Consider the following 23,952-nt stretch of genomic DNA (forward strand, 5'->3'; position numbering starts at 1 on the left):
TTAGAAGAAGAATTTGCTTCCAGATAAGAGCATCATTGAGTTAAAATACATGTCAGGTTAATGTCTCTTTCTAAATATGATATGTCTGAGGCAAGTGAATTTTCAAGGAATAGACCATGATCCCAATGACATTCCAGTTTATGTTTCCTCTGCAGAAACCAAATACTTAGTGCCGTGATGTTGCACCAGGCAATAAACAGAACAGTCTACCAACTACTGGGAGTGTATTGCTACAATCATGAGATAGAATCTGAAACAGCAATGATGAGTAAATAGTAATAGAGACATCGCAGCAGGAAGGAGCACTGTGATGAAGAAATTAAGTGTAAATGAGGTGATGGAGTCTGATGGATATGGGGGAAATATTTTGGCTAGTCACATGAAAGTCTACAGCCATGCTGCCAAAGAGCAGATCTATTTTTAGTGGTGGAATGTACACAGGGCCTCGTGGTGCAGGACCATAACAACAAACTGCAAGACACGTTACAAAGAGACGGTCCATCCAAAACACACAGCGACCCCACTTTTGCACGAGAGAGACGAGCAAGAAAGAGAGGGGAAATGTCAAGACGTCAGGTTTACTGTTGAGGCCTTTCACCAGATACGAAGAGGAGCAAAGATTAAGGCTGAAAAAGCTGAAAAAGCTGGAAAAGAGACAGAAGGGACGGGTAAGTGACTGGCAGCATGAGACACAAAAGATGTCTACAACTGAATAGATAGATACTTCATTGATCCCAAAGGAAAGAAAATGGCTATTTTAATGCTCTGTATTTCTTATTCTACAATATAATTAAATTAAAGTATTTTTCAAATGTAGAATTCCATGCAACCTTTATAGTTTATGGAAAAATATCAGATTTTCTTTAATGGTTTGTGTAAACATTCTTATTGGACAGTGGGTGTGTTGAGGCCATTGGTATTCTCCCATTTTATGTAGTCTAATATTGATAGAGGTTGATAAATGTATTGTCTATTTTGAATTGCTATGCCTACTCACCCATAAAAGTGACTTGAGTTCATTAAATTCTATTGAGACTTTTTTTTCCCCTTCAGCATGGACCTTGAACCAGTGGAGCTGTTTCACTTCAGAGACACAGAGCAGTCATGCAGTCTGCTGCTGCAGCTGAATGTTCTCAGACACGAGCACATTCTCACTGACGTGTGGCTCTGCTCAGACCAGACTGAGATCCCCTGTCACAAAAATGTCCTGGCCTCCAGCAGCCCCTATTTCAGAGCTATGTTCTGCAACAACTTTATAGAGAGACACCAGTCCAAGATTGTATTAAAGAGCATTACTCCAGGCATTCTGAGTATTATTATAGACTATGTTTACACTGGACTAGTAAGCATCCACATGAACAATGTGCTGTCCCTGATGCAGGCCGCAGCCATGCTTCAGTATGGCCGACTTTTTGAGGCCTGCTCCACTTTTCTTCAGATGCAGTTAAGTCCAGACAACTGCCTGAGCATGATCCGACTGTCTGAAATCCTGCACTGTGAGAGTTTACAGGTCAAAGCAAAGGAAATGGCAATGAGGAGTTTTTCTGATGTGTCAGCCTCAGAGGAGCTGTGTGAGCTGTCTCTGCCTGAGCTGATGCGATACCTGGAAGAGGATGACCTGTGTGCAGAGGAGGAGCAGGTATTTGAGACCCTCGTGGCCTGGATCCACCACGACCCTTTATCCCGCAAAGGTGCCATAAGTGATCTGTTCAAAAAGGTGCGTCTGCGCTACATCCACCCGACCTACCTCTTCCAGTTCATTGCCAGTGACCCCCTGATCCAGTCATCTACACTCTGCACCGAACTCATAGAGTCAGTGAGACGACTTATGTTCTCTGTAAGCAGCAAATACATACAAGACACAGAGTTCAACAAACAGTGGGTGGCTCATCGGCGCTACACCTACCAGGACAGGCTGGTAGTGGTGGGAGGCAGGAAGAACAATGAGCAGACATCTAGGGAGGCTTTGGTGTTTGAGGAGCAGACACAAAGCTGGCAGAGGCTGGCCAAGTTGCCCATACGCCTTTATAAAGCCTCATATGTGGCTCTGCACAGTGTACTGTATGTAATTGGAGGACTTACAACTAATGCAAAGTATAGCCAGGTCACCTCCACTGTTTACACACTCTCTCTCAAAACCAACCAGTGGAGACTCGCTGAACCCATGTTAGAGCCACGATTTGCTCACCAGACCCTTTCCTACCTGCACTTTATCTTTGTCCTGGGGGGGCTTGGGTCGGACAGGCGAGTGACAGCTTCTGTGGAAAGGTAAGAAAAAGGAATCATTGTTAGAGCAGAAATCTCTAACAAACCATTATGTTATCAATCCTCAATAACATATCTGTGAATAGATTCAACAGTATGTTCAATCAATGGGAGTCTATGGCCTCGATACCTGAAGCTGTGCTGCACCCAGCTGTAGCTGCCACCAACCAGAGGATCTACATGTTTGGAGGGGAGGATGCCATGCAGAACCCAGTCAGACTGATCCAGGTGAGTGTGTGTGTGTGGACCATTTGTGCCTTCATCCATCTTTATTTCTGCTCCCATTTCCTCAGTTCATCGATCACACTTCCCAAAGCTCATCTCTATTCTGCAGGTCTATCACATCGCCCGGAACATGTGGTCAAAGATGGAGAACAGGACAGTGAAGAATGTATCTGCACCTGCTGCAGTTATAGATGACAAAATATACATCATTGGAGGTACATTATGATTTCAATCCAAACAAAAAAAATTTATTATACACAAAATAGATTTCATTACTTAAATACTTGGTATATTGGATTTCCAGTTTGTTTCTATAGTCTTATCAGCTCATAATAATGCCAGTGCCAGTATCAGTGCCAACCATTGATAAATGAAGAGTTTAGCAACAAGAAGGACTGAATTTTATAGAAAAAGTTTGAATGAGTTAGAGTATAGACGATTCAGCAACCACAGAAATTCATAAATATTGACTAATATGCAAAGGAACAGTGCCTTGTCTATATTAAGAGACTCTAAAACTTCTGTTGTATTATTTTACAGGTTACACCAGGAGAATGATTGCTTATGACACCAAGACAAACTGTTTTATTAAATGTGCCAACCTGAAAGAGAGGAGGATGCACCACTCAGTCTCAGTCCTCAACAACAAACTGTACATTACTGGGGGGCGCTATGTCAATGGTCACGATGTCATTCAAGACTCAGACACATTTGAATCTTATGATCCAAAGACGGATACTTGGACCTCTAAAGGCTCTCTGCCACACAAACTGTTTGACCACGGCTCTCTCACTCTAACTAGTGTCCAACAAAACTGGGATAAATCCTGAATATTGTCTTGGTCAGTACTGTTCAATTTATAATATTGTAGCATGCTGTGAATGTGGTACAACAATGGCGTAAAAAGTGACTGCTGAAGTTCAATTGAAAATATGTGTAAAAAGTAAGGCACTTTGTTCACCCCATGCCTGGATTCAAGGTGAATAATAATTTCCAGCTAAATACAATGGATTAAACTGAATAGCAGTTAAAATGTGACAGGATTGTGCTTTTAAGTGTTCACCTCTTTGTTAGTTGTGTTTTGTGTTGCCCCTAACCACCTGAAAGCCCCTTCTTAACCTGTCTGACTCCACAATAGCTGTTGGTGCTATTTTTAGGGCAGTCTAAATCACTAGATTTTACTTGTCGAGTTTAAATCCTGAGGTCGCACATTGTTTCGGTGCAAGTACAAAGCTCTTTGCAGCTGTTTAGACCACCGACATTTAATATGAACTTGAAATTAGGTCAACAGCTTATTTTTAATTATGTGATGAAGAAATGCAATTCAGCTTTTTATGATTTTATAATATATGTTTAATTCCAATTTGTTGTTAAGTCATATTTGATTTGATATCCTTTTGTACTATGATAACATTTTTGTACTGTTTCCATTGTAAGATTTTAATTTTTTTTGTAATGTAAACAATAAAATATGAGCCACTCACATGTGCAGTCATTCCCGTGGGCCAAACGTGTTGCTTGGTCAGTTGACACCGAGTGCAATCTGAGCACTTTGCCTTGTCTGCACTGAGCCAGCATGTCCGGACAAGATCCTAGAGCAAAAAATAAAATAAATAAAACACTCTAGAAAATAGAGCAATAGCATTTATTGCAGTGCCTCTGTGTATGTAATTAGCCTCAAATCTCATGCACAGGCCAATATTTTGTTGTGGTCAATCTGCTGCCTAAAAATACAAACAATGCTTTATATATTAACACTTTAATATGAAGAGATAGCTCCTCTAAACATGACTACACCGCTCTCTTAAAGGTTTATGGGGAAAAGTGCTATGGGTGAGTTTATAGTAAACTAAAATTACATAATTTTGGTAAAATAACCCAAAAATATAGGCAAAGCTTATCAGCCATTGGTTACTCTGGATTCAAAACAAGTGGTATCAATATTGGTCGTGGAAAACCCATGGGTCAGTCTCTATACAAAAGTGATAACATTAATCTAAATATATGTTCTAAAGTAGATGCTTTAAGACAAAACAAGCAATAACACTAAAACATTGCCTTAAAGGTGGATTGTGCAACTTTTCTAGTCTACTTATGTCCATGGAGATGTTATTGCTTTGCCTGGAATGTTCCATGGTATGACATTAAACACATCCGTCTAGCATTACGGATGTTTCTGTTGCTCAAAAATGCAATCATCTCTCTGAATAGGGTTGCATCTCCACAGATCTGACCTGTAATGTGGCCTGTAGTTGTCTCCCTTGTGATAGATAGGTTTAATTTGTAATTTCTCGACAAAGCAATATCTCCATGTAGACAACAGATGACGTATCCTCCATCAGAAAAGTTGCGCAATGCACCTTTAACTATTACTTATTTGATTATATGTTCACATTTGCTTTTGAATCACATGAAGCAACTAGTATGTCATAAAGTGAGTGGGGAGTTTTTCCTTAAAAAAAGAGGGAAAAAAATAAATAGCTAAAAGTTATTTACATTGTAATATTATCTGCATTTACTGATGCTAAAAAATTCATAGGACCAGTGAGCACAAACTTGATGAGCACATGATATGACCACATGGAAGAACATGAGTCTTTCTTTGAATTCAGAAGTCATTGGGTCATGAGTTAGCGAATAGAGTGGAAGGGACAGAGGGAGGAGTGAGCTGGAAAAACTATAGGTGATCTGACGTTATTTTGAGAAACAAACAAGAGGCAAATGGAGGACCACGTGAGGCTGGGTCCGTTGCTGTGCAGGCTGTCTGATGTTAGAGACGCGTCCAGAGAGACCTAGAAACTGAGAATGTGAACCAGTGATGAAATCGTGTAGGAGGAGCAGCAACAGGTGTGAGTTTGTACATATGTGTTTATGATTGAGTTTTCGGAGGACACTAAGAGCAGCTGCTTTTGTTAATCACAACATCACAACAAAAACAAAGAGGAGGTCATGAAGAGAGACAAAGTAGTGAAATTCTATTGATGCTGCAGGTATGTGGCATGTATTTTTGGGATGGTCAGGTTATGGAAAACACCTTTTCACTAAATTCACTTCTGAGTAGTGAGTCAGAACTTTTAACCGAGTGACCCAGCAGTTGTTGGGACTTTTCCAGTATTAATATGATCCTAGGGGGGTTTATTCTATTTCATGTGTTCATATATTATTTTTAATTCACACATGCCATAAGAAATGTAAAGTAAGTTCCTCATTTGATGCTGGTTTATAGTTTCACTTTTTTTTTTTTTTTTTTACAGTAGACAGTTTCTATAATTCAGCCCCTCTATAACTCAATCCCTCCAACTTATTTACAGTTATATTTTGTTGACAAACAGTATTATATAAATTTCCTGAGTGACCTTTTGCATATATTTTTGTGACACATCAAAACACTGAAGCACCTGTTACAACAGCTTTTGCAATAGTGTATCTCAAAATAGCTGGGGGGGGGTCACTACATTCATGCCACGTCACAATTTCAAACTGTTAAAAGGGTCTTAAAAACAGGCAAACAGCAGGAAAGAAAGTTAAGTTTTGGTTAACACGTCATGTAAAGCAAATTGATACTTATGTTTCCTCAAGATTGGAAGGGCACAGATAGATTGATGATTTTTGTAGAATATTCTGGTTGTACAAGCCCAGGACAACTTCAGAGAAATGGCAGAGCACTCACATGTCATAGTCATATACAAGTAAATATATATCAAATAATAGTTATGTTTAAGTAGTGTGATTATATGGGAACATTTTGGCCAGTCACAATTCTGTATGAACTGTTCAATAAATGACAGAAGAATAATATTTCTAGACTCAATATTTGTTGCATTTGCACTAATGGAGAACTTCTTGTTTTGAGCTGTGCAGAAGTGAGAAAATGACATATCCATGACAATGATTCATTTCAGAGTGCTATTAATGACTAGAGACATGTCCTGCCAATCAATTTGTTGACTAAAAAGGGTGCATGGAAAAAGCTCTCAAAGCTGTATATCTGACCCAAACAAATCAGGAGATCATGCAAAAATAATTTACGCAAAAAAAAGTACTAGGAAACCACCATGTTTTTATAAAAAGACAGATTAAATTTGTGAATCATGATTTTAATTTCCCTTTTTACCATAAATACCAAAAAAATACAAAATTTTCAACTAACTCACCAACCTCTCCTTTCTGCCATTGTTCCAAATGAATCCTTATAATCTGAATCAAGTGGTTAGTCAACTAATACAAATTTTGTTTGACTAAGACACCATCAACCAATTAATCACTAAAATGACTAAAGGCCTACAACCCCAGTTTGCTGTATATAGTTAGACAAAGTGGTCTTAAATAAAAACTTTTACTTCAATATTTTTCTTTAGCAATATATTAGTTCTAAACAAGTGCTATCATGATACCCTTAAGTAGTGTACTGACCTTTTTGTAAGAGGAAATGTGCTAGAATGTGCTCTAAACCACAACTTTATTTGGTACTGATACAATTAACCACTGTGCAGCATTCAGCATGCAATGTCTCTAAAACACTGCTTTTGACAATAACCTCACCTATTGTTTTAAAAGTAACATTGGAAAACTGAGAGAGTCAAAAATCAACAGATCCAGTAGCAGTATTCATTTAAAATTTGAAGCACAAACTGTAGACCATCGCACGCTGAGAGGGGCCTGAAAACCATCAACACTTCATCAGTAAGTCCGAGCACGCTGCACAGACTAGAACAGCAGCACAGACACAAAAACACCCAGACAGAGATGCGAGTAGCAAAATATCTTCAAATACTATGATTATGACGTTATTTTGTCTATCGTTCAATAATGGTGATTCTTGTTTAAGCAGATCTCTTCATACAACAGCCGTGTATGTTTTGATTAACAGTAGTTTATCTCAAAGAGGCTTTCATCCAGAGTAGGAGATAATTGCTCACAAGCATACACAATTGTATTCATTCATATGTCTGTACTTGTAACACAGAGAGTATCGATATTTTGCAGCTGATGTCATCAACATTTCCTGGGGGTGTGATGCTAACTGAAAGCACTGCTCTGTTAGTTCTGTTACTCTGTTACTCAAATTTGACTTAATCTGATCTTTATTTTAACACAATCTGACCAGGTGAGATGATTTGTGCTGTTAAACAAGTCTCTCACACGTAAAATTACAGTCACAAGCTAGCTAAAATTAGCCAACACTGTTTTAGTCATCACTCTCACCTTTTTGTTGAAAATCAAACTCTTAAACAGGACCGTGAACACGTGTATTGATCACAGGCTCCTGGAAATGTGTTGTTTAAGACCATTTTGTTTTCAGATTGTCTTAAAGCTCTTTGACAGTGAGCTAGGGTGTGCATTGTTTTACCGTGTAACTTCTCAACATTCCGCCAATGCACATACATGTAGAACACCCCCAACGTGAAGTCACTGCAAATGATCAATTAGGCTACATTTAATAAAATAGCTATAGGGTTATTGTTAGGTTTATCTATAACCCTATCTACATCAGAAAATATGTTTCGAATATGTTTTTTTAAACTCTCCCACTACTACTACAAGTACTACTACAAGTACTACTACAAGTACTACTACAAGTACTTACTTACTCACCTGTGCTGGTACTAACTTCTTAGAAACCCAGCCACGTGTGTTGCATGGCTGACATGCTTGTTACCCCCAGAAGATAGACAGTGACACCTGTAGCATTTTACTTTAAGAAGTCAGGACTGACTGTGTTCCCCTGATTGATTTCACAAGTGACCCCCACATTAGTGACTCTATGCAAAAGAGCAATCAATACACAAGTGTGATTTGAATGTGATTTCCTCATTGGAGTGTTTATATCTCTGTTATGTGTGTACTGTAGCTGATAAGAGGTGACCCAGTGGCCTGTTAACATTTAGTTAAACATTGTCAATAACAGAACAAACAGCAGGATCTGAAAGCCAGACGTGTTAGTTTTGATTGGGTACATTTGCACACAAAGAATTGCAATTGCGTGCCTATTATGTAAAGAAAACTACACATTAACACACTTAACAGTTTACTTTACCGAAACATAAAAATAGTTCATAATGCAATAAAACTCAAAGTTACTTAACTCAATCTATTTTTTAAGTGACTATGGATCAGGGGGACTTCACATCCACATTACTGAGAGCTGATTTTCCAATACAGACTAGGCTACAAAATAATATCTCAATGGTTTATGTTTTAAACCATAAAACTGACAACTTAAACATTATGCTATTTCTTCTTGCATGTGTTCCTCTGGCTAAAACACTCAAATAACTGTGGTTTCCATCCCATCACATGCTTCGAGAGAATGTATCTATGCTGTACATGTGTGTATGATTACCCCCTCCTCCTTCGCAGTATGCCCGCACGCTGTTATGTAATAGTCTTAAATTTCAAACACGCACAAAACACCCCTTTAGACAGTCTATGCGAATAACAATGGTTGCAAATAACATTTAGTGTGCGTAAAATGATTCGATTTCAAGGCCTTATGATGTTATGTTTCCTCTGCTCGCCTGTCCCAAAGGTTTTGCAACGATCGGGTACATAAACAAAGCCACGTGCTGCAGGGAAGTTTCCAAAGGGGGCGGAGCTTCTGTATTTCCGGGTTGGGTTTCGGAGGATATAAGCAGCTGCGCAATGACAACACTAGACAACAAAGACGACTAGAAACAAAGTCATTTCAAGAAGACACACTCAGTCGACTTATTGCTTGACTTTTTAACATCAATTTAAAGTTTTCTCTACAAATTGAGGATGCCTTTTCTCGGACAGGACTGGAGGTCACCGGGTCAGAGCTGGGTTAAAACTGAAGAGGGATGGAAAAAGACAACTACAGACGATAAAAACAACAATTTGTCGGTGCAGAGGTTGGTAAAAACATTGATGGACACTATGTGAAACTATTCTGTTGATGACATCGCTTTAGCTGAACAATAATTAACTGTAGATGTGTTAAAGTTCAGCTGATGTTAAAAAAGTCCACTAAAGCCAACTAAAGATGAAGAATACAGGATTAGGCTACAGTCTAATTTAGTTTCCAACGCATTAACCCTACTGCCTTTGTTTTATTTCTGGGAATGTTTTTTTCCAGGCTAATCACTAAGCTATTTTTAACCACACACAACAAGTGAGTGGATTAAGTTAAGTCACTGATACACAGAGAGCCTTCGTTTGACATGCACAAAAGAAGCCACAACAGGAAACAAAGTTAGGGTAGATGTCTGACAACGTCGGACAAAACACTCAAACTATTTAAAAAATACATGACAATAGTTCCATGCTGGCAACAAGTTCCCAAAGCATACCAAAATGATCTAAATGATAAGGACTGGGTGGTTTATGTGTATACTTTAGACTAAGTGAGAGATAAGGTGAGTGAACTGTTTGGAAGTGAGTTGGGACTTTGTCAGGCCTTGTGCGCAAAGGCCTTCTAGTGATGTGAATTATGTGTTTTTCCAGCTTCTGCAAAGCACAAGAGGAGGAGGAGGAGTGCTTCAACAAAGAGAACCTGCTCATCTCGCTCAACTATGATCTGTCTGCCAAAAAGAGAAAAAAGGACCTAATGAACAACAATACCAAAGTACCCTGTGAGTCATGCTGGAAAGGCCACACTCTTTGTCTGATCAATTATAATAATGTGTTTTTCAAAAAGATTAATCCGCCATCTAATGCTCTAATTCCATAATTCAAGACGCTAATCTTTCTGTTGTTACCTCTTGATCAAATGCGTATTTGTGTATTTGATTGTGATTCAGGGTATGTACATTTGCCATAAACATTGTATTTTCCACAGATTTTCACATGGAGAAGTGGATTTATGTTCATAAAGGAAGCACCAAAGAGGTAAGAGAAAACAAAAACATTAATTTACTTTAATTTACTCACATCAGCTTTTCATTTTGTCTTTGCTAAAGTAAACACTGAGATGCTCTTATTGAGGATAGCAATCTAATATCATGATAATTAAATTCTACAGCGCCATGGCTACTGCACACTGGGAGAGGCCTTCAACCGCCTGGATTTCTGCAGCGCCATCAAGGACACCAGAAGATTTAATTACATTGTCAGAGTAAGTCTTCATCTTTTTGCTTGTCTCTTTAAACCCAGATGTTTTGGTTTGGGTAGATGAAGGGTTAAAACTTTCAGGGCGTGTGATTGAGGCTTATCAACGCCGTGCAGACGAAGGTGTCTCATTTGTCATGATACTGCGTCAGGGAGAAGGGTGTGTTTACCATCATGTTACAGTCTCTCATGTAGTGTTTCTACCATAACTTTCATTAGTAATTATCAAAGATTTTCAATAAGAGCAAGTTAGTAATTCAGTGAAATGTTGTTGTGAGATAATCAGTAAACAGCTCTTAGTAAAATGTTCACAGACCTGCAACATCAAATAGTTTGAAGAGGCAGCTGACTCTTACACATGTGCATCCATGTGACTCTTTATGTGGTCAGGTTGTCCCGCACCGGGGGGGTTAGAAAGGGGGTAGGGGGTAGAGGGTAGGGGGGTATAACAGCTGTGCAGTGAGGTGCATTGGCTTATGAAACTGGACCCTGTGGTTGTCAGGTCAGACCCATAAACAAAGACGAAAGAACATTCTCTGACAGACTGCTGGTTAAGTGTGGACATATCTACACTACATAACAGTGGACTTTTTTTTCTTTTCTTTTTTTACTTTTGTTTGTCTCAGTAGTTTTGCGTCATTCACTCTCAAATTTCATGATGAGCATCTACAACCCTGTTTAACTTTTCAGCGAACCTTTTACCTGTGGCTTCACTAACAAGTGCAGTTTATTGTGTGGTGAGCCTCCTTCACAATAGGGCTGTGTAACCCTAGTGGACCGTCTGGACACTGTGTCCTTGGTCATTGCTCTTCACTGGTTTGTCTGATGGCATTTAAGGGCTCATTTGACTGTGACTCAATTTCACCTAAGCCGCCACTTATTGAGGTGTTCCAGTATAACTTAATATGCAGAATTACTATTAGAAAACCTATATTAATTGAGAACCTCGAACTAATATTAGTATGGTTTGAGCAAGTGGTTTGTTCATAGGAAAGAATGGCTCACACGTCAAACTTTGAAGTGCAGGGGCTAAAAGTAGATACATAAATGCGCATTGTTCTGCCCGGCTGCTCTACAAAGAGAAGAACACACCACGAGCTGCTAAAAGAAGAAGGCCGTAAGATTAGGTTTTAGATCCAGACTGGAAAGTATGAATAGTCTGGAGAGAGGGATGCTTTAAATGGGTAAAGCTAATATGAGAAAAGAAAACGGAAATTGTTTGAGGACTTAAAATAGACTCTCGGGTTTGCACGAGTGCAAACTTGCTTTACCTATGTGGTTTCAGTTTTGCTTTTACAAGTAAACTCCTAAGCAACACTTGTTATAGAGTTACACTGTTGTGATGGAGGTCACATGTCTAGAGTTGAGCACAGGGGTGCAGGAGTTTCTCCATGATGTCAAAGCAACTGCTACCAGTCTATTTATCTACTGCACAGTGCCATCAACACACACAGCTAGGGTCATTTGGTGGGTAGTATAAATGATTATCTGGCATTCATAACAGGCTCTAGAGTCATATGAGGAGAAGTGTTGTTGTGAAGGTGACACTTTATAGAGCAGGCAGCTTTCTAGTAGCTTCTCTAAAACATCACACACAGCAGGAGCCACAGTGTTTAGGTTTGAAACCCGGGCCAGGTAGACTCATTTGTTTAGGACAGCTGTGACTTCAGAGGAATGCAGCACCATCAACATTAAGTAATGAGGAACAGCGTGTCTTCACAGCAGACGTCTCAAATTTATGTTTCTTTCTTTTTGTCTCCCCTCCAGCTCCTGGAGCTTATCGCCAAGTCCCAGCTCCCCTCACTCAGTGGAGTTGCTCAGAAAAACTACATGAATATTTTGGAGAGAGTGGTGCAGAAAGGTGAGCTCTGCTCCTCTTCTCAAGTGATGGCCTCTCGGTTTCTTTGTTATATGTCACAGGGTTTATATTTCGGGCAACACTTAAGTACATTCAACTGCTCAAGTACAGTTTTCTTTTTGTAAAAAACCTTGACAAATGCCACTTGTCCACTGTGTTTTTGTCCTTTGGGACTTCAAAAGAACATATTTTTATGCTCCAGTGGCAGGTTGAAGACAAAAGCTGACAGTTACCAGACCTCTGTACAAGCTAAAGTATAAACTAAACGTCCCCTCTGTTAAACACAGTTTTAGGTGCAGAGGTGCCGCTATGAAACCCGTAGGACAAATATTATGAATCCTTTACAGGACAACAGTTGCTCCAAAACATTTAGTTTAATGTTATCTTTATCCCCATAAATATTTAAGAAAAGAGCTGTGCTTATTACAACACAATACAACAGATAATTTTCCCTAATAAAGGCTTATTTTCTGTTGTCAGTCCTGGATGACCAGCAGAATGTGCGTCCCATAAAGGAGCTGCTGCAGAGCCTGTATGTGTCCCTCTGCAGTCTGGTGCAGGACATGGGCAAGTCGGTCCTGGTGGGGAACATCAACATTTGGGTGCACCGCATGGAAAACATCCTGCAGTGGCAGCAGCAGCTGGACAACATCCAGATCAACAGAGTAAGCATTTTCCTCATCAAACAAAACAGAAATGTCTAAAACTGAAATGACTTTAACAGCCTTGTCTTTGCTTCCAGCCCACATCCAGCGGTATGACCCTCACTGACCTGCCTGACAGCCTGCAGCTCAAAATTATGGACAGTCTGTCGGACGGGCGAGACCTGGTCAGTTTGGGACAGGTGTGTCCAGACCTGGGACGGCTCACTGAGGACCGCCTGCTCTGGAAGAAACTCTGCCAGTACCACTTCACAGACAGACAGGTACACAACATATTCATTCATATTCACACTCTTTTGTCAGACTTACACTTGGTTATGACTGAGATATTTGTGTAACCTGTAAACCAATTTACAAGTTGTTTTCTGAGTTGGATTGCAAAGAAAAATAACACAATATTTTTCTTCAGATCCGTAAGCGCCTGATACTCTCAGACAAAGGTCATCTGGAGTGGAAAAAGATGTACTTTAAGCTGAGCCGTTGCTACCCGCGCAGAGAGCAATACAGCGATACCTTACACTTCTGCACACACTGCCACATCCTTTTCTGGAAGGTAAGCTTTTATTATTATTATTATTATTATTATTATTTTTACCATTTTAGAGTAAATATCTGATTAGTAATTCTAATCCTTTAGGACACAAACCACCCCTGCACAGCCAATAACCCAGAGGGCTGCACTGTGGCACTTTCTCCACAAGACTTTATCAACCTTTTCAACTTCTGATGCCACAAATACAGATCTATGTTGTACATAATGTACATACCTGTACATGTTTTTTGTTAACAGTAATACTCCATTTGTATATTTTGACTTTGTTAAGAGGGAGAATGTAATTTGGTTTCTTTTGAAAAGGTCTGGTGGGTTTAAGATGTTTACCATTGGAAGCATGAGAGGGAAAACAATGGCATAAAGGTGCAGTTTGTGAAGAATTGAGTTTTAGGTTAACAGAAACTTGTGTTTTGATTATTTAAACCAAAAAAGTTCCTTTTTATGTTGAACTTACAAAGGGATGTTAAATGTTGCCATGTGCTAGATTATGTAGGTTGGCGCTGGCACAAGGTCATGGAAGATGAGTCAGTGAATGTAAGGAGGTGCTCATACTATTATGTTAATATTGCAATATATTTTGTAATTAACTTTTTCACTTTTATATTTTTCTATGAACTGTGTGTTTATACAATGTGATAACAGCTTTTCTGAACACAGATTGTAGATACTATAGTAGCAACTATAGTCTTGGACTGTTGTGTGCCTTGTCATGACACTTTTAATCGGTACACTTTAATTTTTGCATTAACATGAGCAACAAATCTGATTTACACTTAATAGTAGTATAATTACTGGGATTTAATACCAAAGTTTGTGTTTACCATCATGCATGTTTCGTTTTTACCCAGTTCATTGTGTTGTTTACCTGTTTGTTGGGAGTAGCTCCACTTGCACTTTGTGTTTATATATGTAGGCCTTTATGGACCTGAACTCTGAGGAAAGAAAATAATTCTATGTATTTCAATATTTATGTTACATTAAATAAATGGAAATATAAACAATATAACATGAACTTAATTACTATCATTCTACTAGTTTAAGCCAGGTTCTATCACAAGGTAAAGCCAAGTACACACCCTTGTGGACAAAAAATAAAACTACAATGTTAGACTATGCCCCCACAGACCTATTATGAATAAATACAGCGGGTAAAAAGACATTTAAACACACACAAAGCAATAACTATATAATGGGATCAAATTTAATATACATGACTTACATAAATACAATTTATTAACTTAACAAAAACAAGTACAAATGATAGTATCAGTGCATATTGAATGAAATCATTGCACATACAGTACAGGTAGTTCTTTGTCTGAACACTTGGAAGCATAATGATGGTAAAGGCATGAGTCACTGTCAAACCAAAGTACACAGGCATCATTTTAAGGCCATGTAAAATGTGATTAACTTACACTTAAATAAAATGATAAATATTTAAAAACTCATATGTGTTTAACTGTGCTGGTCTTAGTCCATTGATATGGGACTTGCACTGTGCCATTGTGTTGTTGTATTGACAGAAGAGGGCAATGCTATATACATTCCCATTATTATCTTCTGCCACAAAAAGCGACTTATTTCCATCTAAAGTGACTGCATGAGTGACTTATTATAACAATAAACTACCACCAATAAACTACCTCGTATTCCCTTAAACTACCATGCAAACATATCATCTACAGTTTATGCCTCTCGAAATACAAAATAACCACCAGGTGCAACATTGGCATTTGAACTACATTTAAAAGAGTCTTAAGTGTCTGATATCATAGAGGTGCTTGGCAAAGTAGAAGTTGAGAAAGTTTTTTGCATATTTTACTTTAACTTTCTTTATATTGTTCCAAAATCATTGCATACCAAAAACTTAAAATAAGCTACAACCTTTAAATCCAGACAGTAATTTCACTGAGCTTTGCCCAAAATAGTTTATCTCTTTCCACCGTACAGATTATCTTGTATTTCTGGGGTCCACCTTCCTTTAAGATAAAGTCAGGTCAGACAGTAACCCTGTGCACAAACAAATCATATGACTTAGGTTTGCTGAAGATTACATGGGTTTGTTAGGTTTGGAAATAATTAAATGAACATTTTAATAGAGAAAGAATGAAATGGAAAGGTTACCAGGGTTAGTAAATATCACAGAGAGGTACTTTTTCTCTTTCAGAGTTTTGAATAATCCATTCAATTGCATCCCAACCCTACAGAATTACACACAGAAATACAAGATTATATAATAGAATAACATGCATAGTTATAGTCATAGGTAGAACATGCAAGTAAAATCATGAAAAAAGGTAAATGAAAAAAAAAACATAAAAATAAATCACCTTTCTGGCGTTGGCTGACATCCTCCTGGCCATCATACTTTCCAGATAACTACTTAAACTAACCCCCTTTACTGTGATGATGGCCTCTTGAGTCAGGACAGTTCTAAGGGACAAGAAAGAATATTCATATTAATATTATAAATATCAATATTTGCACACAAGGTTTACTTTACTATCTATTATACATGCAGAAGTAATAAACAAATACTTACACATCTGGGTTTTCTGGGTGTGGGTGGTAGACAAGTCTTTCATCGACTGAGATGAGGTTGGTCAATGTAATCTGGCAATAACAGACCAAATGCAAATGTATTAAGTGAAAATAATGCTGGCGATAATGTATTTGTGAATGTCACTTACATTTGTTGAACAAAGTTCCATCTTTTTCTCCTCTGGGTCGACTATGGAATGTTCTTTGACATATGTCTGGGTGTGATTGGTGCCAAGGATCTGCATGATTAAGAGATGCAATATAAACATTTCTAACTAAATCTAAATCATCTAAATCTGGATTTTCCCACACAATGTCAGATTAGTCATATTTATATATTCTAACCTTTTTAAATTAAACTGGACACTTTAAATAAACAAAGTAGCAAATATAATCTGTATGAATAAAACAGAATAGTATACATAATAATGGAACAATGAAAATACCGGTCACAAATATGAAAGTTAAGTTTTTGGAATCACTCACCGCCCGTACAATGCTGGGCAGACCCCATTCAGTGCTGAGAAGTCTGTGGCTGTGAAGGCGCCCCCTGGAGTCCAGACCACGGTCCAGCACGTCCACGCCAATTACACTAGGGTTCATTGGGTTGGGGTACTTCCTCATTGCTGCTTTGACAACCGTTTCCCAAGGGTAACTGGACAATGAAAGAAACCATACAATATAAAAATATACAGAAACAACAACGCTGAATGCTGGTTCAGGCTACTTTAATGACAGATAAGCTATTAAGTAGATTATTTCAGACCTTTCAAACTAGTGACCAACCTGAACTGGTGCTCTGTACTCCAAATCTTCATACTGCAACCGATTGCCTTGACCTGCCTGTTTAAGCGACGCTCCTATGGAAAACCTTTGGTCAACACATCCATTTTCCTTTAGGGAAATAACTCCGCTATGGCCTCTTTATGGCACATCACGGCAGAGACATTAATCACAGTCAAACTAGACGCATCGTTGTGTTTTCATCCATACCGCCCACACTGGTTGACTGTAGTTTGCCTACACTGTTTTGGAAATGCAAAGGAAGATCACGGATAACCTGTACTTGAGAAAGAAAAGAAGCCGGTGCACCAACGAAGGCAATGGGCTATGTGCAAAGATGGAAAGAGCAATACAGACTTATCCGTGCAATATTTCATAATTAAAGTAGTCATGATAGCCGAAAATCTATCTAGTGATAACCATGGACCAACCTGCTCTCAATTAATTTTCTATTTACGTAAAATTGTTGTTTCCGAGCTTATATAGATTTCATATGTCTTTAAATGAGAACAAGAGACACAATTAATAGCTTATTCTGAAGGTTTTACACCGCATTTCCTTATCCACTCTCCGAACGTCAGCTGGTTACGAAGCTGCCATCTGCGCCGCTGCATCTGCCATCCTTTGTGCGCATGCGCTTGGCATCCTCCTCTCATCCTAATGGCAATGGCAGGACGCAGAGACCGCGTCAAGCTACACAAAGACAGACAGGAAAATAGGAAGCGAGTTTATTAGAAATTCACATTAAAAAGCAACATATAGACCAGGGTAAAAGCACTGGATTATTATAGGCTAGTGCAAGCCTGTTCCTATACTTAGGTGTAGATATAATGTTGTTTCAAAATCTAATGAGCAATCGTGTTAAGCCTACAGTAAAATTAAATGAAAGGTGCTTTTCTGACTGGCCAATGATGTAGCCAAGGAATATAAAAACAGGCTATGAATCACTTTGTCAAAATGTTTGGGTCTATTTTGGACTATTTCCTGGGCAACAATCTAAAGAGAAACATAATTATAATTTTCTTTTCAAAGATGCAACACATGAAGACACTTATTTTGACAGGTAAAACGGGAAGCAGTGGCGGCGGGGCGTTTGCTTGTTGGTGGATCTGTGGCAGATCAAAGAGCGCTGGCTGTAGCAGACGCGCAGTGAAGGCGATGCTCCCCTGACAAGAAGCTCGCCCATCACCGTCTATTCAGCGGTCTCTTCATTCATGCGCACCGCGAGCCAGTTTTTCCATTTAGACCGACACAAAATTCGGTTAGATCGTTAGAAGAGAAGATAGTGCGCTGACCTTCCACTGAATGTCATCATAGACACATTTCTGCAAGCAGCGATACGGTAAGACAGTAAGCATCTTCTTGGGATGAAAAGGAAAACCTATTTTCACTCTCAACGTTGCGCTTTGTGATTTATTGCAGATGTTACATTACATGGTTATATTTGTAGTTTTACCCATATTAACGAATTATTTAGGCAACCATTAAAGGTTCAATATTACGTTTGGTGATGGAGGTGTTGAGGCCTTGAGAGTACCGCAGAGATTCACAGGCCTATAGCTCATGTTTACTGAAATGCATACTTTTCGACGTTATAAATTAACTGATTATTTACTCATTGTATCCTTCATCGGAGATAAGTCTGCTTATGTGATGGGTGCTGTTAAAGGGACGAGTGCATGTGAGACCATGGCAGATGCTGCAGCAGCGCTTGATCTGCTCCAGGCTGGACCAGGGAGGGGAGGGGGACATGTTTTAGGATCATTAAATAACACGCTGTTGCTCAGCCGTCCATGCGTAAAGCCTATACCCATATGAGTTAACGTAATTGAGGTGGCTCCCAAGAAATCCCAACCGGTCTGATATCTAAAAGGTTGGCTAGTGGTCGTGCTAGAGTCAAAAATCTGCTGACACATGCGCTCTGGCAGCCGGGTCTCCCTGCCTTTGTGCGCAATGAAGCCTTAAGCCCATCCATCAGGCCTCATGGGGCCGCACACAGACGCCGATACTCACACTGACTGACTTAGTCCGTTTCCGGTTGGACCTCATCAATAAGTTAATTCACAGTTCTAATAAAGTGTCCTTAAAAATTGTAACAAGTTGATAAGGTCGTTATTTTATTTGAAAATATATGTTGTTGCAGGTTTTTGTCAGACATGGAGATTGTAACACATTTGATCAATGACACCATAGAGTTCTACAAATGGACATTGACCATTGCAGGTAAGTCTTTTCCTTTATAATTCTATGGCTATCAACACATACAGGCCCATACTTTATAGCTTAGTTATAATATTTAGCACACATAATAGGCTTACATGAAAATGACCAACCACTTTTAGCAGATTGTACAGAGCATCTTTTGACATGCTAAATAACAAAGATGTACAGGTCTGTGACTAATGTCAGCATCTGTTCCACAGACAAGCGTGTGGAGAAATGGCCTTTGATGGACAACCCCCTGCCCACACTGGCCATCAGCACCTCCTACCTGCTGTTCCTGTGGCTTGGGCCCAAATACATGAAAAACAGGGAGCCTTTCCAGCTCCGCAAAACTCTAATCATCTACAACTTCAGTATGGTCTTCCTCAACTTTTTCATCTTCAAAGAGGTAGCTCATTATACCATAGGTTTATAGTGTGTTAGTATTTATGTTCTAACTTAATGTCTGTCTTTTTTTCTTTCCAGTTGTTTATGGCAGCACGGGCTGCAGGATACAGTTATATCTGTCAATCAGTCAATTACTCAGATGATCCCAATGAAGTCAGGGTGAGTTTTTTCTGTCAATATGTTTGAAACATTGGTTATTTGATTTCAAACACATTTGGAAAGCCATTTTCCTAGTGGTTTTAATTAATTATTAAAACATAGTTTTTTATTTGGGATCCTTGAATTGTTATCAGAAAGCAGGGGAGTTCATGGACTGCCTGGTGTATTGTTTCAGCTTTCTTCTCACTGCGCCATGACGTTGCCATGCTAATGCTAATGAACCCTGATATGTATCCAATTTCTCTGGAGTTTAAAGATAACTACACATACCAGATTAGGCCATACAGAGATGTTGTAGGCTAATATATTTTCTCTAATATTGTTAAAACAGGTGGCAGCAGCCTTGTGGTGGTACTTTGTCTCCAAAGGTATTGAATACCTGGACACAGTGTTTTTCATTCTGAGGAAAAAGTTCAACCAGGTGACCTTCTTGCATGTGTACCACCACTGCACCATGTTCACTCTGTGGTGGATTGGCATCAAATGGGTGGCAGGAGGACAGTGTGAGTATTCTTTACTATATCATCTGTAGATAACCTCAATTAAAATAAATACATTTAAAAAATTTATAAATGCTATATGACTGCAGGAGTGATGCTCAGTTATTAGCAATGCATTATACTTGACAACTTGCCTTTGAATCACGGGTTTGCATCCCAATTCCAAAAATGACAGTTCTTCCTGTAACCCTTATAATTTCCCATTACACTCTATTCAAACTTTGAAAGGACTCAATTATAGCTACTTTAAAGGGTTTTTTTTGCTCTAACTTTCACTTGCTGGCATTCGCAGCATTTTTTGGAGCTCACATGAACGCAGCGATCCATGTTCTGATGTACTTGTATTATGGACTGGCCTCTTGTGGACCTAAGATTCAGAAGTATCTTTGGTGGAAGAAGTACTTAACCATCATCCAAATGGTAAAATTGCATTTATTTTAGGAATCAATTAATCAATAATTTATTATTAACTAAGAATTTGATTTGTGCTGATTGTTTTGTTTTCTTTTACTGTTATAGATTCAATTTCACGTAACAATTGGACACACTGCTCTGTCCCTCTATGTTAACTGCGACTTCCCTCACTGGATGCACTACTCCCTCATCTGCTATGCCATCACCTTTATTATCCTGTTTGGTAACTTCTATTACCAGACCTACCGTCGGCAGCAGCCAAAACGTGAAGCTGTCTCCTCCAAATCCAACAAGTCCCTTTCCAATGGGACTCTCAATGGACTCAGCAAGGCCACAAATGGAGCCACAGCATCAGGAAACAAGGAGGAGAAGACCCAGGACAACACTGGAAGAAGAAAGAGGAAAGGAAGAGCTAAGAGAGATTAATTGAATTATTTGGGTTTTATAGAAATTATGAGGACTATTTCAATTGTTTGATGCCTAATGGTTATGTTTTCAAGCCACGATCTTGAGTTGTTAAAATCTGAGAAACCCCTATTGAGAATGAGATATAGAAGTTCACACTGGATAGGTTGACAGTTATCACAATAGTTTTGGTGTCTTGTGGTGCCAATGAAAATTTTACAAACAAGTGAACAAAACAATAGTAGAAGATGGAGATGGGGAGTAAAGATGTATTTTTGTCTCATCAAAGCAAAGCTGAGTTTCCATGCACGAGGTCAGATCTGCATTCAAACCTACAGTTGTTGCTTTCAAACGATGCTGTATTCACAGATAAGAACACATGCACAGACAATAGACCATTGAGTTTCTAGCAATTTCTTTAAGATTAGAGATAAATACCATATAACTGATCAAATGTACAGTATCTTGTCATATATACGATATATTTCAACCATGTCACAAGATGTTGGTCAAGCTTAAATCAAGTTTACAATGTTTTTAAAAACTACCACTGCTAGAGCTAAGGAAAAGTTGTCTATAAGATTATAGAGAAGAAATGTAGGTGGAGCATCATTTTTAGATCCAATGTATTTTAGACATTTTCTAAGCAGACTGTCAATGCAGGTTTTCTATATAGCCCTACATGTATGTCAAAGGTATATGTCACTGAATCATTGTAAACTCTCAATCCCACAGTGTACTTGTCGATAAGATGTGTGTCTTTTCTATGCTGGTGTCATTGTCTTAAATGCTGGTAAAATACTGTATGCAGAAGAAATAAGGTACAGTCATATCTTATTATGACTCTTATTATTGATTTTATTTATTGTTTTTACTTATTCATATCCTGAGCTGGCTTGAATGTGAGAATGTATATTGTATAATTTATATCAAATGTGAATTTGTGAGTTTCCCCAGAATCCCTTGCTTGTAGTGGATCAACAGCAGAACTTCATGCAATCTGTCAAACTCATGTTTCATGTTATTTTTTTTAAGTGTATTGTGTAATTTTTCTTCAGAGATGTTTTTGCCTGTCCTGAAATGTTTCACTGTTTGGCATTACACATATCTATCTACATGGAGACAAGCAGGTGACACCATCTGTAACCAAGTTACAGGACAGATCTGTGGAGAGGTCACCCCACTCACAATAAAAGTCAGGCTTTAAGTGTTTAATGCCATACAAGGGAACATGCCAGGCAAAGCAATACAATTTCCACCAAGGCAAGCAGGTGGCATGTAACGCACAAGAAAAGTTGCGCAGTTCTTCTTTAAGTGACTTTAAGTGAGTGTTATTGTCATTTGTAAATACATGTTCATGCAGCTTACACTGCGTATTTGTCTGATAAATTTGAGTTATAAATAATTGTGATATTTTGTATACAGTGCATTTGGGAATGTCCCTAGTTTGCCATGAGTTGGGCTTTTATTTGTCCAATGTTTCTGTCTTTTTTAAAGTAACACATCTTAAGTTCTGTTTGAATTAATAAAACTGAATGCCTGTAAATAACGTTTAGAGTCACATTTGTAATCCAAAATAACAACAGAAAAGATGCACAGTGGCTTAATCCTCCAGAGAAATCAGCTCTGCCAAGATGTTCTTCTCATGTTCTTCTGTCCTCAGTGACACACGGTGGTAGTGGAATCTTGTGTTGGTAGTAGTTCGATAAAGTTGGTTTCTTACACCAGATGGCGCTACAGTCACTTATAGTGTAATAATCAGAGGGCATATGCGTTACTGCGGCCTTGACAACAAATAACCCAGGTTAATATTAAAGTAGACCATAATGGTCAAGCTCTGTATGCAATGCACCTTCATGTTCATAATAATTGAGTGATACTGTGTGAATTAAACCTGGCTTTTCTATACCTTGAGGTTACTATTTGTAATTGCTCTTAAGTCCTGGTCTATGTTTGAACAAAGGGAACTATATAGAGCAGCTGTGTGTCCCCCACAGTGCACCACAATCACAAGCCCCTCCCACTGTCTTTACATCACCCCCACCTCCACCTCCAGCATATCCCCCTGCTATAAAGTATTTAACAGGGGTTTGTGACTGTGGTGAGTGGGCAGTGGGAGGATTAATACTTGAGACAATGAAGAAAAAACACAGTAATTAGGCCTATAAGCAATGTGAGTTTGTAACTCACGCAGCGTTTATGAGTGGGCAGCCTCCAACAGCAGAGGAGTATTATGTGGTTTAGATCTGTGTTGTTACCTGAGGCGAATTACACAACAAGGCAACTGAAAACCTTAAATGTTAGGCAGCTACCAGTAGAACCTGGTTTTAATTTGGTAGTAGAATAGACTAGGTACATGGGATTAAGTTATATTTCTTTAATATAATTTATGCAAATATTGACGTGGTTGGTAGAATGACTTGTATAAACCTAAAATACTACTAGAGCTGAGAAGAGCATACACATATTTCTACTACAGTAAAAAGTTGAGTTATTTCAGTCCATTGCTGTGGACATCCCAGCTACATGTGTCAAGTAATCACCTGGTCAATGGCATGGAAGGACATGCAACATACACAGCCATTCAGACTCAGCACATACAATTTGTGTTGATGAAGGGTTGGGTTGAGTGCCCAAGAAGAATCCAAACTAACACATAACAGTCTACAGCACACTGACCACAGGTGGTCATTATAGTGCTTCTTAGAACTTTATCTTCACCTTTGGATGGATGGACCTACAGGTAGGTAATATATGCACACTCTCAGCAAATTAACTGGATGTATTTCCCTGTGGATGGGAAGCTTAATAAATCAGGAACATGTGTCAGGAACCCATGTGAATCTAGTACACAGCCACTAATATACATAAGAGTAGAGGAAGCTTTTTGAATATTAATTAGATTAC

At 38.7% G+C, this 23,952-nt stretch overlaps 4 protein-coding genes across 6 annotated transcripts; 3 read left to right on the forward strand and 1 right to left on the reverse strand.

The window, feature by feature from the left end:
• Positions 1 to 532: 532 nt before the first annotated feature.
• LOC110171454 (kelch-like protein 38) lies at positions 533 to 3,962 on the forward strand. The gene is made up of 5 exons (XM_020937162.2): positions 533 to 668; positions 1,054 to 2,268; positions 2,352 to 2,493; positions 2,600 to 2,705; positions 3,031 to 3,962. The coding sequence occupies exons 2-5, from the start codon at positions 1,055 to 1,057 to the stop codon at positions 3,318 to 3,320; spliced, it is 1,752 nt and encodes a 583-aa protein (XP_020792821.1). The 5' UTR covers positions 533 to 668; position 1,054; the 3' UTR covers positions 3,321 to 3,962.
• Positions 3,963 to 9,115: 5,153 nt separating this feature from the next.
• On the forward strand, positions 9,116 to 14,636 carry fbxo32 (F-box protein 32). The gene is made up of 9 exons (XM_020937297.2): positions 9,116 to 9,362; positions 9,955 to 10,082; positions 10,289 to 10,338; positions 10,472 to 10,564; positions 12,325 to 12,418; positions 12,896 to 13,080; positions 13,158 to 13,340; positions 13,487 to 13,630; positions 13,715 to 14,636. The coding sequence occupies exons 1-9, from the start codon at positions 9,250 to 9,252 to the stop codon at positions 13,802 to 13,804; spliced, it is 1,080 nt and encodes a 359-aa protein (XP_020792956.1). The 5' UTR covers positions 9,116 to 9,249; the 3' UTR covers positions 13,805 to 14,636.
• A 177-nt stretch (positions 14,637 to 14,813) lies between these two features.
• prelid3a (PRELI domain containing 3A) lies at positions 14,814 to 17,410 on the reverse strand. Of its 3 annotated transcripts, XM_055164395.1 has the most exons (7): positions 16,961 to 17,404; positions 16,661 to 16,829; positions 16,324 to 16,413; positions 16,176 to 16,246; positions 15,964 to 16,066; positions 15,758 to 15,834; positions 14,814 to 15,643 (listed from the first exon to the last, which is right to left on the reverse strand). In XM_055164395.1, the coding sequence occupies exons 1-6, from the start codon at positions 16,990 to 16,992 to the stop codon at positions 15,763 to 15,765; spliced, it is 537 nt and encodes a 178-aa protein (XP_055020370.1). In that variant the 5' UTR covers positions 16,993 to 17,404; the 3' UTR covers positions 14,814 to 15,643; positions 15,758 to 15,762. The 3 variants fall into 3 exon arrangements, with proteins under 3 accessions (XP_055020370.1, XP_020792820.1, XP_055020372.1); XM_020937161.2 differs by having other exon boundaries at positions 14,814 to 15,834; positions 16,961 to 17,410; XM_055164397.1 differs by lacking the exon at positions 15,758 to 15,834 and having other exon boundaries at positions 16,961 to 17,406.
• A 1,703-nt stretch (positions 17,411 to 19,113) lies between these two features.
• Positions 19,114 to 21,772, forward strand: elovl4a (ELOVL fatty acid elongase 4a). Its single transcript, XM_020937115.2, has 6 exons — positions 19,114 to 19,180; positions 19,381 to 19,568; positions 19,646 to 19,726; positions 20,058 to 20,229; positions 20,519 to 20,646; positions 20,746 to 21,772. Exons 1-6 carry the CDS (start codon positions 19,114 to 19,116, stop codon positions 21,064 to 21,066), a joined length of 957 nt encoding a protein of 318 aa, XP_020792774.1. The 3' UTR covers positions 21,067 to 21,772.
• The last annotated feature ends 2,180 nt before the right edge of the window (positions 21,773 to 23,952 follow it).

This window comes from Boleophthalmus pectinirostris, unplaced genomic scaffold (assembly GCF_026225935.1).
Source record: "Boleophthalmus pectinirostris isolate CB_2022bp ecotype Guang Dong unplaced genomic scaffold, ASM2622593v1 HiC_scaffold_67, whole genome shotgun sequence".
Taxonomy (NCBI): Eukaryota; Metazoa; Chordata; class Actinopteri; order Gobiiformes; family Gobiidae; genus Boleophthalmus; species Boleophthalmus pectinirostris.

Coding starts and splice junctions, on each gene's coding strand:
- elovl4a (XM_020937115.2), top strand. CDS start 19,114: ATGGAGATTGTAACACATTTGATCAATGACACCATAGAGTTCTACAAA. Junction 19,569..19,645: donor ACTTTTTCATCTTCAAAGAG/GTAGCTCATTAT, acceptor TTTTCTTTCCAG/TTGTTTATGGCAGCACGGGC. Junction 19,727..20,057: donor ATGATCCCAATGAAGTCAGG/GTGAGTTTTTTC, acceptor TTGTTAAAACAG/GTGGCAGCAGCCTTGTGGTG.
- prelid3a (XM_020937161.2), bottom strand. CDS start 16,992: ATGAAGATTTGGAGTACAGAGCACCAGTTCAG. Junction 16,414..16,660: donor TGCCCAGCATTGTACGGGCG/GTGAGTGATTCC, acceptor TTAATCATGCAG/ATCCTTGGCACCAATCACAC. Junction 15,835..15,963: donor TGTCAGCCAACGCCAGAAAG/GTGATTTATTTT, acceptor GTAATTCTGTAG/GGTTGGGATGCAATTGAATG.
- LOC110171454 (XM_020937162.2), top strand. CDS start 1,055: ATGGACCTTGAACCAGTGGAGCTGTTTCACTTCAGAGACACAGAGCAG. Junction 2,269..2,351: donor GTGACAGCTTCTGTGGAAAG/GTAAGAAAAAGG, acceptor ATCTGTGAATAG/ATTCAACAGTATGTTCAATC. Junction 2,706..3,030: donor CAAAATATACATCATTGGAG/GTACATTATGAT, acceptor ATTATTTTACAG/GTTACACCAGGAGAATGATT.
- fbxo32 (XM_020937297.2), top strand. CDS start 9,250: ATGCCTTTTCTCGGACAGGACTGGAGGTCACCGGGTCAGAGCTGGGTT. Junction 12,419..12,895: donor GGAGAGAGTGGTGCAGAAAG/GTGAGCTCTGCT, acceptor TTCTGTTGTCAG/TCCTGGATGACCAGCAGAAT. Junction 13,081..13,157: donor ACAACATCCAGATCAACAGA/GTAAGCATTTTC, acceptor CTTTGCTTCCAG/CCCACATCCAGCGGTATGAC.